The sequence below is a fragment of the Pelmatolapia mariae genome, linkage group LG16_19, assembly GCF_036321145.2.
Source record: "Pelmatolapia mariae isolate MD_Pm_ZW linkage group LG16_19, Pm_UMD_F_2, whole genome shotgun sequence".
Taxonomy (NCBI): Eukaryota; Metazoa; Chordata; class Actinopteri; order Cichliformes; family Cichlidae; genus Pelmatolapia; species Pelmatolapia mariae.
Genome location: NC_086241.1, coordinates 26,749,807 through 26,763,798, shown reverse-complemented (window position 1 = coordinate 26,763,798; position 13,992 = coordinate 26,749,807). Strand labels below are relative to the sequence as shown.

At 37.9% G+C, this 13,992-nt stretch overlaps 2 protein-coding genes across 2 annotated transcripts; one reads left to right on the top strand and one right to left on the bottom strand.

The window, feature by feature from the left end:
* The first annotated feature begins 2,422 nt into the window (after positions 1–2,422).
* Positions 2,423–7,305, top strand: nms (neuromedin S). Its single transcript, XM_063498178.1, has 7 exons — positions 2,423–2,550; positions 4,202–4,248; positions 4,659–4,715; positions 5,639–5,665; positions 5,762–5,815; positions 6,251–6,325; positions 7,071–7,305. The coding sequence occupies exons 1-7, from the start codon at positions 2,478–2,480 to the stop codon at positions 7,101–7,103; spliced, it is 366 nt and encodes a 121-aa protein (XP_063354248.1). The 5' UTR covers positions 2,423–2,477; the 3' UTR covers positions 7,104–7,305.
* Positions 7,306–7,431: 126 nt separating this feature from the next.
* On the bottom strand, positions 7,432–11,393 carry pdcl3 (phosducin-like 3). The gene is made up of 6 exons (XM_063498177.1): positions 11,325–11,393; positions 10,230–10,347; positions 9,986–10,076; positions 9,501–9,644; positions 8,428–8,636; positions 7,432–8,005 (listed from the first exon to the last, which is right to left on the bottom strand). Exons 1-6 carry the CDS (start codon positions 11,328–11,330, stop codon positions 7,860–7,862), a joined length of 714 nt encoding a protein of 237 aa, XP_063354247.1. The 5' UTR covers positions 11,331–11,393; the 3' UTR covers positions 7,432–7,859.
* Between the last annotated feature and the right edge of the window lie 2,599 nt (positions 11,394–13,992).

Sequence of the window (13,992 nt, the reverse complement as noted above, 5' to 3'; positions counted from 1 at the left end):
CATTGCTGTATGTTTTAAATCAAGCATTTGGTTTTTGCGTAAGTGCCGTGGAATGGAGCATGTCTATTTTTCAAAATGAGAAACAAATCAACTGTTTCTCTGTGATTCAGTCATTCCCATTTCCTTTGTTTTTGTACAAGGCAATCACACAAGATGACCCCTGATTACCAGATCTTCATATACACACACTTGAAAGATTCAAGAGTAAACAATGTTTGAGTTTATTGCTTTTTCCCCCTTCTCTTTGCTGCATGACAAGGAGGCTCAATCAGCAGGTTGAGTAGACTTTTCATTTGATAATCACTTAAATTATGTTTAAGGTTTAAGCTTTTCAGTCAGGGTTTATTTAAATGCACTGATACCCACAGTCATGCAAAACAGAATAAAAGCAAAGCTACAGAAAGATAAAAACATATTGCAAAACAGCAAAATATGAATGCACGAAATTAGTATTTGTATCTTTGAAAAGTGTCAGTCTTTCTTATGCAGATTTCTTATGAAGACCTTTTAGCAAAAGGTATTAAAAACAATTCAGTTTTATTTATACAGCGCCAAATTACAGCAATAGTCACCTCAAAGGGCTTTATATTGTAAGGTAGACCCTACAATAATACATACAGAGAAAAACCCAACAATCATATGACCCCCTATGAGCAAGCACTTTGGTGACAGTGGGAAGAAAAAACTCCCTTTTAACAGGAAGAAACCTCCAGCAGAACCAGGCTGAGGAAGGGGCGGCCATCTGCTGCGACTGGTTGGGGTGAGAGATAATCATAGATTATCAAAAATATTTTAATGGGTCATTTTTGTCTGTAACCTTTGTGTAATTTATTGGTTTAATATATTCCTCTCTGCCTGTCTACAAGGAAAGTCTGTCTATCACAGATAGCAGATTATCTGCTTCTTGTGGGACAGATTTTTTTCATAAAACCAAAACAATGAATAAAAAGAGGTTAAAAAACACAGCAGAGGTTCAGAATCGGGTGTTAATCACCTGTGAGTTGATCGCTGGAAAAAAAAATAGGAAAACCAAAACAATGAATAAGAAAAAAATTAAGTGTTTCCAGGGTGTAACAATGCAGATTCACCTTTATTAGTAGGTTTTGGTACAAAATCTGGTGTCAGTGTCAGGGGAAATATGAGTGCGGTGCTCTGCCTCCAGTCTACCCGATCAGAACAGTTAATCCCTGAAAGAATAACATACAGTGTCCACGTCACAGCACCACCTGACACAAGGTGTGCTGCTTAATCTGTTAAATAAAACAACAAGGTATGCAGGCTTCAGGTCTATCTATCTATCTATGAATGCTTATTTCAGGAAGTTTTAGCAAGCTTTAACTTGCCCTGTAGCTTCTCATAGGGTTTTCAGTCTAACAGATGCCAGGCCAGTCTTACTTTCTCAGAATAAGATTTAGCTGAAAAATTAGACTTCCCTAGTTGATGAAAATCTTGTGTTCAGAAACTTTTAGAAGCTGCTGAGGCTTCTAAAGGGGTTTGAAACGAGTTAAAGCTCAATTCTTGGTGTACCCGAAGCAGAGACTCATTGGCTGACATTTCCAGATTATCTTTGAAGTGACAGGAACATTGCAAGTCCAGGGTTGCCATGATTTAACACTAGTCATTTAGAAATAATGTGTCCTGTAAGAACGTACTACAGCATGTGATAACCCAGCAGAAACAACAACATGCCGTTTTAGGTTGTTTTAAAGCAGAACTTTTTGACTACAGCAAACATACCATATTACTCAAGCTCATACAAATCTCCTCATACAAAAATTAATCACCGTCCAATCACATCCCAGTAACATTTACATCAAGACCAGAACAAGAGAGCATGAATCTTCATATTCATTTATAGCTGCAGATCTTCGGAATCACCTGAGAGTGTCCATTTGTTTCTGTATCTTAATTAGGCAATATGGGAGTAGCTCATACAGTAATCATTCGTTAAGGAACAATAATGATTTCCCCGCAGGAGTTCACATTAAATGCTGGTGATCTTTTTAACATTTAATGCAGTTTATTGGCTGCTTTTCTTAATCACAGTCACCATCCACTTTCCTTTCCTTGAAGGAGACTCCAGTCATATCTTTGTTATCAACTTGACGTCAGTCCACGCAGCAGAACAGCCCAATACTCCCAGAGCTCAACATTCCAAGTGCTCTGTATTTTTCCAACTCTACGCCCTGCGAGTGGAGAGAGAGAGAGAGTGAGAGAGAGATGGAGGGAGTGCAAGGTGCGTTGGAGTTTGCGCAAGCGGGTTTGCTGATGCTCAGATTGGTGTGTTTGTGATTGGCCACCTGAGGAGATGCATGTCAGCCAGCAAAGTTGCGTGCTTTTAAAGTGCTGCGAGCAGAGGGCAATGCATTCAGAACACTCACAGCTGTTAGGAGACGAGACCGGAGAGCAGAGCCACGTCAAGCAGACCTTCCTCAAATACAGAGAGAAAAAGAGAAGAAGAAGAAGAAAGTGGAGATATGACTCTGTCAGCTGTGCAACAACTTTTTCTGCTGTGTTTATTCATTTGCTTTGGATGTTGGAGCACAACAGGTGGGTGAAACATGATACTGAGTCAGATACATGTAAACCAGCACCATCGTCAAGGTGCATGAGTTGTTTTTAGCAGCTAAAATTAATCATGCTCTAAAAGTTGTTTTCAGTGGCGATCACTTATAAACAACGTGTAATTTTGAGTGCATTTTTTAAGGTTTTATATCTTTATGAATGCGTCTGTAAGTTATGATGCCGGTCGTACATTTAGTGTAACTTTTTAAAATAATTATTTATGGTATACTAATCCTGATGCAAGAAGTGGAAAATTCCAGCTCACTATATAACAAATAGGCTTCATCACTAATTGGTTTCAGGAAACAAGGAATATCTGAGTCATAGTTGTCGGACTATTTCAGCTTGCACTTAAACTCTCAGTATATGTTAAAAAAAAAAGCAATGCAAAGGTGGATTCAGAGGCAATTAAAGAGGGACTAACACCACAATGTAACACAACGTAGCCAACATTGAAATGGTTAATAAGTTCTAACTCAATCATTCATTGTCACCTAATGATTTATCAGTGCTGTATAGATCTATAATGAGCTAATAAATATAGGTTGATGTGCTTTGTACTCAAAGATGCAGTATCTTGCGCAGTCTTTTTAATTAATAAGACTTCTTCACTGGATATTTTAAACAAAAGTATAAAATTGGTATGTAGTGAATGGATTGTGATGTAATGAATGGTGACTGGCAATACACCAAGGTGATACACCATTTCAGATGTGATAGGCATAATGTATGATTCTGATTAATAATAATTCTTCATAAATGCCCCTATAGGTGATGTTAGCTCAAGGTCATCCCACTTTACAAAAAAAGTCACAATGTGTGCAAGTGCAAAAACTGGTACAATATGTACAGTCTTACTCCAGTCTGGGTGCTCTGCTCAGACTGGGGAAATCTTTTATAAATGACTCATTGTAAGAGAAAAAATTGCATTTATTATTAAAATTTAGTACCAGTAGAATTATCCCAATGTAAAATGTACTCTATTACAAGTACCGATCCCCTATTAAAATGATTTATCAAATAAATTTCCCTTCTAAATGAAGGAGTTTGATACCTGAATGGAAAGCATTTACCTGACCTCATATTAAAATGTTGCGCTCTGTTTTAACTCTGAAACGCACAGTGACAGTGACGTAAGCACATCTATGCAGACAGCAACATGTTAACATGGAGAAAATTGTAAATGAAATGATACAGAACCAGTGGATGTCGGTCCAAATAGGTTTTTAAATTAGATCTCTGAAATTCACAACACTATCTTCAACCTGTATGTTATTATTCTGAAATGTTTCTTTGACAGCTTAAAGATGCTGATGCTTATTGAGGAAAGCTTGAACGTTTTCAACATGTCGTTCGATAACAGTCACTCATGAGTAGCCCCGAGCCTCACAGTCAAATGTAGTATTGCATCAAACATACACCAGCAGCCTCCTGATATTAGAGGCTTAATAATAATATGAAATTTGAACACATAAAAATACAATAAATGATGATAAAGGACTTCCAAATTATTATTTTGGACTACATATGCATGATGTCGTGGTATCAGTCTAATTACAATATTATATTTATTGAATTATGCTGCCCTACTATAAAAACATCGATAAGTATTAACATTATGTGTATCTTTATCCAGATGCCAGTCCTCTTGATCAGTGGGAAGACGGCATAGTGTTACAAAAGGTAGTGAGACTCTTCATTTACAATCATCCCTCCATCACTGAGGCATTTTTCAAAGTCTACAATTTTTTTTGCTGTTGTTATTTTCCTCCTAATTTAGTGGATGATCCACTCATTCTGGTCTACATGTCTTGTGTAATTATGACTTATTGCCATCACTTATTGATGAACAGCATCAGTGCCAATCATCTGCAGTCAGACCACACATTCAGTGCTTTGAGCAACTCTGTGACAATAAATATACAGACACTTACAAGTTTGAGTACAAATGTTCGATTTTACTTCCAAACAATGTTGATGTTGTGTTTTGTGGGAAAATAAGAAATAAGAATAGAAAAATCAGTGGTCAAAGGTATTATGCTGCATTCACTGCCAGCTTTCGAGCTATAAATAAGTGTACTGTTTATCTGCAGGTGCGAGGGATCAGAAGTGATGATTTGAGTGGTGTGTTGCGGAGAAACCAGAATGAGGTAGGCAAACATTTTAAAGCTACTTTAACCTCCTAATTTCTCTTTTGATATTTGGGCTGATTGGGACCTGATGAATGTAAATACAAAGAATGACCAGATTTTATTTTTTTTTACCTAATTTTTGTTTCTAAGAAAAATAAGAGCCACTTATGAGGATATTCGTTTAAAATTTCAATAGAACAGTAGCAGTATAATGTCCTTGTAAGTGGATATCAGGCCCTTGTAGAGCAAAATTGAGTATTTTGGTCTAAATAACCCAAAATGTGATGTCCACATGTGTGGACGGCAGGTCCTAGGAGGTTAAAGGTTTCTATTCTATTCTATTCTATTCTATTCTATTCTATGCTATAGGCCTCATGCTAACATTTTAAGGGGGTTTTCGATATATGATCACAAACTATATGACTTTAAAAACTGCTTTTAATGCTTGACTTGTGAAAAACCATACCTTCAAACCACAGCTGACAAACTAATCCTTAAAAAAAATAAAAGTCCAGTTCAATAGATGTTCAGGTGTCAAATTTCAATTCTCTTCAGCAAGCTGTGTCAGATGCAAGTCCTTTAAAAAAGTACAAAGAGAAGAAATGACGAAATGAAAAAAAAGTGCGTCTATAGGAAAAAAGAGGAAAGAATAAAGCTGGTTAGGAGGATAAACATGACTGTGTCTGGATATTGCTACCCAAGTTTATCTCTTTTTGAAGTTATGGAGTGGGCAGGTGAGCCACCGAGTCAACAGGAAGACAACATGACATGATACCACAATACCCATAGGAAGTAACAGAGCTGGAATGTGTGGTCTCTTACGTTTTGCTGAATTGTTGCTGTTTTGCCTGTTTACTGTATTCAAGAGTCAATGGAGGCAGGATAGAGTGTGAGAACTTTAATTCTGTTATTAATGCCTAATTGTCTTCCTTCCCCCACAGGAGCAGGTTCAGAATGTCTTCAAAAGAGTAAGTTTTCTTCCCTAGTTGTCTTTACACTTTATCTATCATTTCTGCTGTTTGTTCAGCACCAGCTCACTGACTCTGCTCCTTTCCCCCCCCTAGTTCCTGTTTCATTACTCCAAAGCACGCAACTCTGTTGGAGCTGTACAAAAAGAGGTGAGCAAATGAGCAAACCAATCAAACTTAGTGTCTGATGTTTCCATTAATTTGTCATTTTCGAGAGTTATTGCTTTAATTTAATGCAGTGCTTAAACTGCTTTTGGTCATTTCAATTGGCAGCATGGGTGGGAAAGGAGAACACAAAACATCTGCTTTGAGGCTTTCAGGTTGATTATGAATTTTTATTCAAAACCTGTTGAAGTGAACAACGAATCTAAAGACTCTTTTTTCACCCCCGAAAACGGCAAACAAACCTAAGTAAGTTTCAGTTTCAGAGCTGGCCATTTGGGTGCTGTCGGCTCCCTCACAGAGCTGATACAGCATGACAGCAGGTGGCAAATGCGACTTTAAATACTGAAATCTGGAGCGAAATTCTGGTCTTTTGGCCTACTCAGCAGATCCTCATGAAGCTCTCTCTCCTTTTTCCTCCAGTCTCATTCAGTTCACCCTCTCATGCGACTTTCACCAAAGCTTTCCCAGAGGAGAAAGAAGAAGGTGGTACTTTTGGTGAGAACACAGATCTGAATGCTTTTAACTGATTTTTTTTACTTGAAGATTTCAGAGAAGGGTTATGAATGAAGAGGATAGAAAAACTGCAGACACTTGAGGTCATCTCTCAAGCTTAGGGACTTTTAAAGCTTCCTACTTAACAATTGGAGGTAGTAAACTGTTTTTGGCTGGTGAGCCATTCACGTTAATCAGTGTTTGCATGTGATCATTACAAGCTGAAGGGGTTTTGAGCTTCTCAAGCAGGAACTGTTTATTGCTCCCATAATTCATTTCATCTCACTAAAAAGTGTCTAAGTAGGCAAAACAATACAGTTAAGAAACTAGATTAAAATTTGGGGAAATAAATGTTTTTGGCACAGCACACATGAAAAAAGTTGCCCAAACTGTCCTTTAGCACCTCTAAAATTGACTCCATACACTTAAGAGATATAATAAATGCTAAAACTATGGAGCCAAAGTGAAAATGTGCATTTTCTTTCCATTATTGAGACTAAAAACAGCAGAAACATTTTCATCTCTTCTCTGCACACACAGTAGACATTCTCGAAAACAAACACACACACACACCCCATACTTTCCACTCATTTCTCTTCTGCCTATAAAGACTTGACCTTTTCAGGTAGTGAAGAAGTAGTGAACCAGTGATTAAGAATTAGCCAGCATGTATCACTTTTAATTGCATTACTACTCAGGTTCAATGTAGTGACTGACTCTTTCTCTTCATCTCCTGCTAATTAAACAGAAGATTCGAGGTCTGCCAGAGGGGATGTTGTAAAAGGAAAAAAAAGAAAATCTGAAAACAAACACACACCTATCAGAAGAAGAGCAGCTGGCAGCTCCACCTGCGGACATCACACTCAAAATCAACTGATGGACCACGCAACAGCATCTGTAACTTTTTTGTTAACAGAAACAATTTGATTGTACAGCTGGAAAAAAACTGAAGTGTGTTGCTAAAGCTGCCGTGTGTCTTGTTGCTTCCAAATGGAAAAAAATAAATAAAAAATTGGTGTCACCGGACGGGAACTGTCACCAAGCAAATTTGGCAGATTGTTACACAAGACATGGGTATCTAAAACAAAACAACACAAAATTGTCACTGATCGCTGTGGCAAAGAGGTGAACTCACATTTAATTTACCAGAATTAAATGTACATGTACATTTTGTGACATAATTATCATGAAACGGTATTAAAAAAAAGTTAAAACTCGTCTGTGATGCTTTCGTGAAGACGTAGTTGATACAGTTCAATGTTTATTCAAATTACAAAACAGTGATTGTTGTTTCCCCTGCTGAAATGTACTGTAGGATGATCATAATGTAGGTTTGACACTCTCCAGCAGCCCAGTGGCCTGTCCAAATACAGGACTGATCCAGTATAAGAGCGCCACCTACATGGTTACAACACACAACGCACATGCTGACAAAGGAGAAGCCGCCCCCTCTGCTCGGTTTTAAGGTCTTCGGAGTGTTTTCCATGTAGCTGTCACATGGCTTTTGTGGTTTGAAGTTACAGGTGTTTAATTTTTTTTAATCCTCATCCTCTGAGTCACTGTCTTTTCGTGTAGGAAGTGAACTTCTTATCGATGACATTAGCTTGTCTTCGATTTGTTTCTTGGGGTTTTCCTCCAGGTCTGTCTTCACGGCTCCAGTTTCTGATAACCTCCACTCCAGCTCTGATTGGGACACACAACATGAATTATAGACACTTCAATCGCATAACATGAGGTATAGCCGATGCAATATCGCTCAACAGATTGACAAACTGCAGCTTCCAAAATTACATGCAATACACTGAGATGTACTGAAAATAAATTCATACCTCTCAGACCAGCTTTAGTGACTTAATACAATTCTAACAGTACCTATCATTAAAACCAAACTGCCTGACTAAAACTGCAACTGCTGAAAAATGAAAACATGACCAAACAAATTTCAGATTAAATGCCAACACCTGTGTACCTACTTCCTGATATTCTCCAGTTTAAAACAACACAAAATGATCATTGTATCCACTCAGAGATAGGTCTGTTAGGCCTACAGTCAGTTAGTTTTGTGCTTAAAAAATGTTCTGTTTTGTCAGCAAGTTGCCTCTTACCTTCAACTTTCAGGTTCATGCCCCCAAAGACCAGAGGACCGATGAACTGGGCCTTCATCTCGCCCTCGAAGTAAACAAAGATGGTGGGCAGGTTGCGGTCGGGGTAGTTGGGGATGCAGGTGGTGGAGATGGACTTGAGGAACTTGGTCTGAGGGAACTTCCTGGCTAATGTGCTCAGGTGCTGGTTGATGAGGGTGCACAGAGGGATGCTGGTAAGGGAGATGAATAGAGAGAAAACATCAGACTGACCTGTTGGTGGTAAACTTTGTGACAACATTTGCTCATTTTTAATGTCAATGTCAGTTAAATGTCAGTAATTGTTTCCTGCCCCAAGTGAATGTGTGTGGAATATGAAATAGACAGCATCAGATCAGCAGTACTGAATGGTTATACCAATACGAATCACATTTAGGCACAGTACTGGGGACGTGAGCCACAATGATGGCCCAATGGCATTAATTATTTGGCCAGTTAGTTAATTACAAAATCTCCAGATTGCCATTGGCTAACTGATCCCTTCTTATTTTTTTCCAAAATACAAAAAACAAAAACAGATATTCAAATAGCAACCAAGTACATGAAGAAAATAAAAAAAATACTCATATCTAAGCAGAAGCATATAAAGAATGGAAATAACACATTATCAAATAAATTTGAGGTAATTTAACAAATCAAAGAATTTAATTTTAAGAATTACAAGACATTGTATTTTAAACAGCAACGGTTTGCAGTTTACCTGCTCAAAATACAAGGATCACCTCCAACCATGAAGTGTTCTGGACTTAGAACAGCTTTTCACATCACCAGAAATAAATTCTCTCTAACTTTGAAAGTAGATTTGTTTGAGATTTTGTTCAATAGCATTTTAATTGCTGCAATATATAAAACTGAACAAACATAATCTGACTGTTCAATTAAAACATTTTAATGATAACAGCAACCTGGAAGTGCTAAGTCTATTCAAAGAAAAAGCATGTAAAATAACTGAGATTAATGGTAAATATACCCTTATAAACACGAAATGAAAAACTTCACTCAATATTTTCCTCATTCATGCTTACTGGAAGACCTACCCCTGCTTGTAGAGGTGCAGCACCACCCAGATGCCATCTCCAGCCTTGTTGACCTCTTTGACGTAGTCCTGTCCAGAGATTTCTGCCACCTCACCGAACACATTCTTCATCTGGGTTGCTTTCCATTCTGCAAGACGCTTCTGTCTGCAAGGAGACGCAGCCTACATCAGTACCCCGACAAACTCACATGACTCTCAATCCACAATAAAAGTTTAAGCCAGAGATTGTCTTCTCTAGCAAAATGTTTTCTTTTTCATGACCAACAGAAAATACTAAGTATATTTTTAACTACAACATTATAGTTAAAATCAGCTTTTCCCAAGATAATTTAACAGTACCTCACCAAAAAAATAACAGATCAAGAGGTCTAATGGGTGCAAGCAGAAGGTGTAACCAAACAGGCAACTAACCACCAGCATAAAGCTGAAATTATTTATTGTTGTTCCACTCTACTTGAGTCGTGCTCCAGTTGTTGTATTGCTTACCTATACATCTCAATGGCTGCTTCATCTTCCTCACTGAACTCATCTTCATTTTCCTCTAGCTCTTCCAACGTCATGTCCTCATATGTTTTAACTGATCAGAGAAAAAAAAAACAACACATTAACATATCAAATAATACATCTGAATATTTCATGTGCATTTAACTGGTATTTGCAAACTATGTTAGGTTGGGTAAAAATGTGCCTTTTGCAGTTTAAGCTACAAAGAATGACTGATCTCTCTTACCAACAGACTTCTGTTGGAGGGCCAGCTCCTCCTCTTCATCCTCTTTAGGCGTCTCCTTGGGAGGAAGAATTCCTTTCTTTCTCAGAATATCATTCCACTCTGTATCTTCATTTGGGTCCTAAAGAGAAAAGAAAAAGGTTTCTTTTAATCTGGGTTTCCATGTGATGTGAAAAAACAACATGACATTTCCAAGGTTAGTCTTTGTGCAAACAAATTACTTCCACAAGTTAACTTGATCTAACACATAAGCTAAGATAGTGCTATGGACTAAGATAAGGCATGTGCACTCTATGGGTCTGGATGTGTTTTATGCTTGCTTAAAGTGAATGTATAAGAGCTCTGCTATACTCCTATTTATCACAAACTGAGTGGATTTGTTTGCAGATCATATTTTTAGCGGCACTCATTGGGATCATTTTCTGCGGAAGAAAAGCCTCATGATCCGTGAAACGTCCCTACTAGATTGGTCAACAGAACCCCTTTGATGTGAACAAACAAGGAAAACTGTAGATTAACTTAGCAAGCTGATACCCAGCTTTGGGTGACTGCTTATCTTGATAGCCAATGTTAGAATGAGTGAATCCAGATAACGGAAACACAGCCCTGGGTATGTTGAACTCGCTTCGTAGTATAGGCTCCAGGTCGTTAAAAAGTTAACATCAAAACGTTATTTGTTATTTACCCTTTTAATAAACACTTATTAAACTCAAATAAACTATAAACATTTTTTTTTAAAAGACTACAGGTCACTGGATTTACAGTGGTTAAAAGTTTTTACATTTTTTTATCGTTTCCACAAAATATTTTAGCAAATCTGCTACCATATAAAAGTCTTCGTGTGCCAACGTTTATTTTTAGTTTGACAGTAATCGTTTCAACTCTGGTCCCAGACTATTCCGAGACCTTTTAACTGGCTTGAAGTGTTATAGGGCTAGCTTGCTAGCTAAGTGTAAAGCTATTGAGTGCTCAGAGACACTGCTGGCTAAATATCTAGAAAATTACGTCGTCACGTTACACGGCTTTAAATGACGTTAAATATTCTCATCCACAGCCGGTACGCTGTGACTTTTAACAAACTAAAGAAGGTTTACCAACCTGCATTTTGACAGATAAGAGTTCTCTGAAATCACACCACTGTTCCCCTCCCAGACGCGGAAATAGAAGGAGCGCAGCCAAATCGATTCCGACAGAAAACAAAAACCTGTGACTGTTTCACATGCGCACAAAAAATACCCAGCATTAAAATAACCCCCTGTAACTATCTATATAATGTCTCAAACATTTACTGAACTTATTTTTTTTCATTGTGGTATAAAAACAAAAATTCCTGATTTTAGAAGGACTAGGAAAAAAAACGCTTCACGGGGAGGACAATAATAACAGAGACACCAAGTTCCTGTTGAGGCGCAATATGCCCATATAAGGAATGAGAGCGGAGCATTCCATTTGTGGCTGCTGAGAGCGAATCCAAACAGGTGCCACACACACACACACACACACACACACACACACACACACACACACACACACACACACACACACACACACACACAGTACAATATTTACTGTGGGATGTAAAAAGGGCACACAACGCAAAGCCTCTCAAGTGTAGCACATTACTAAACAATAAGTGAATAGGTTATTAGCGATTCATATTCGGATAGGTGCCACGTTATGCACACAATAACAGTAAGTGGTGTACATATTTTTTTATTCACAGATTTTCATAGATGTTTGCATGAAACTGGAAACACAGTGAGATCCTTCCGCTTGACCGCGGTCATTTTGTTTACTTAACTTCCTCTTTTTCTTCTTTCCCTTCTTCCTCAGCTTTACACCACTGCCATCCATCCGAGCTCAAAAATAATCACATGTAACTATATATGAATATAGATATATTCTTTTTGCTGGTCTGTCACTGTTAAAGGAGGGCGGAAAGCGAACTACTCAAAGCCTCAGATTCACCCTGTAGGCTATCATTTTATTTATCATTTTATTTTGGGAGCTTCATTAATGGCAACATTGCCTGTCAAGTTGCACCATTAAAATATCCAAGAATTGAAGGCCTTATAGTGTGGTGTTTAACAGATGTGCCTTAGAAAAAAAAGGCCCCAGGTTTGATCACAGGAAACCCCTTTGGGCTTACCTCAGGAAGGGCTTCCGGTATAAGGACAAAAAAAGAAGAGAGTCCCCAGTCAAAACATGTCGAGCGAGCCCTTGTGAATAAAGAAGCTGAAGTTTTATTTTCAAATGAATGGGTTGGTTTATTGGCTCCTTAAAAAAAATCTGTGTTTAATCGAGTTATCATAAAGGTCGTTTGTGCTGTGGGGGTGGTTTGCTTCAAGCACATTCTGCCCACTAAAGAGTTAATTACTCTGTTAATTTTTAAAAAGGTTTAGAGTTATTTAGATCTGTTGTGAAACTGTTCATTCAAACGCCCACCGCTGCAACAGGTTTTGTTAATCCTATGCAACCTACAGTTAACCTTAAGTTAAGGATCCAGCTGATTGTTAGATAAAACAAGTACAAAGCACAATCGCAGTCTGCAGTGACACAGAACAGGAGTGAAACTTTGCGTGGTTCAGTTTCAACCCACACTGTGGGAGTGTCAGAGAGCGTGGGTTTTAATGGAAGCAGGTGTGAAGTGCACCTGCCGGTGGATCTGTTGGGATAATATATCCTATAATATCTCTCTATGTGTTCCTTATTACACATTTCCAGTGTTTATCATCCAGGTCCTATACAGGATACATTACAAGTCCTATAACATAAAAAGCTGTTATGCAGTCCACTGACAGTCTTTCAGTGTTTCACTTTTCACAGAAACTCTTTTGTTTTACAGTCAAACACCTGAGGGCTGTTTCATGCGAAGGTCCAATCACAGAACGTTCACTGGCTCACTACCGGAACTGGCGGAAGGGAAAGCTGGTGAAATGCGGAACAGGAGAAAATAAAGTGAAGAGCGCTCACTCTGACCCTGTTTTTCACAAACTGCGCACTTTTTTTTCTTTTCTTTTCTTTTTTTACTTATTAATCAAAGTACAATGTGTTATAGCTGTGTAAGTTACTAACAAACCACAACTACTTTCCACTTTCCAGCTTTTACCTGGCCACCATTCACAAGTTAGACTCTGCAGAACACGTTACAGTCATTTTCACTTATTTATTAGCTCTTTAGCTCAAAATCTGCTGCGGCTGATCTCAGTAAATCTAAGTTTCCTCTCTCATGTGGAAACTTATGCAACAATTGGCAGATGTGGTTAAAAGAGTTGCAGGAGAGCCAAAGATCAAATCTAAAGCAGACTGTCTTCATAGGAATCTACTGTAGAGGGTTAATTTATTATTTTTAAATTACAGTAAGTTTTTCCTGTTGAAATTGTTGAATGTTGAAATTTGACATTATTTCATATCAAATATTGAAGTTACATGGCACAGCTGGCCAAATAAAGCTGGGAGGTGAGTTTAATTCTGGCATGTTAAACTGTTTTTATTGTTTCTTTGACTGGATCACGTGAGTTTGAAGAGGAAAACATGTGACTGAGAATATTCTGCATAATAATCTTTTTTCTTTTTTTTAAAGCAACATTCTGGCTGTGGCTATAGTGGCTAGTTAAAGTTCAAAATTATTCCACAAACGTCACATCGACAGCTGCACATTAACAAATACTCTAAAGCAGGGATGTCACACTCATTTTACATCATGGCACACATACAGCTCAGTTTGATCTGAAGTGAAAATTTAAAAAAAAAAAGTAGTGCAATT

What these genes read in the sequence shown, in the direction of transcription:
- nms (XM_063498178.1), top strand. Translation starts at nt 2,478, where the DNA reads ATGACTCTGTCAGCTGTGCAACAACTTTTTCTGCTGTGTTTATTCATT. An exon ending in ACGGCATAGTGTTACAAAAG is followed by an intron (nt 4,249 to 4,658) that starts GTAGTGAGACTC and finishes GTTTATCTGCAG; the next exon opens with GTGCGAGGGATCAGAAGTGA. An exon ending in TTGGAGCTGTACAAAAAGAG is followed by an intron (nt 5,816 to 6,250) that starts GTGAGCAAATGA and finishes TTTTTCCTCCAG; the next exon opens with TCTCATTCAGTTCACCCTCT.
- pdcl3 (XM_063498177.1), bottom strand. An exon ending in CCTCCAACAGAAGTCTGTTG is followed by an intron (nt 10,077 to 10,229) that starts GTAAGAGAGATC and finishes TTCTCTGATCAG; the next exon opens with TTAAAACATATGAGGACATG. An exon ending in CTGCACCTCTACAAGCAGGG is followed by an intron (nt 8,637 to 9,500) that starts GTAGGTCTTCCA and finishes CTCCCTTACCAG; the next exon opens with CATCCCTCTGTGCACCCTCA.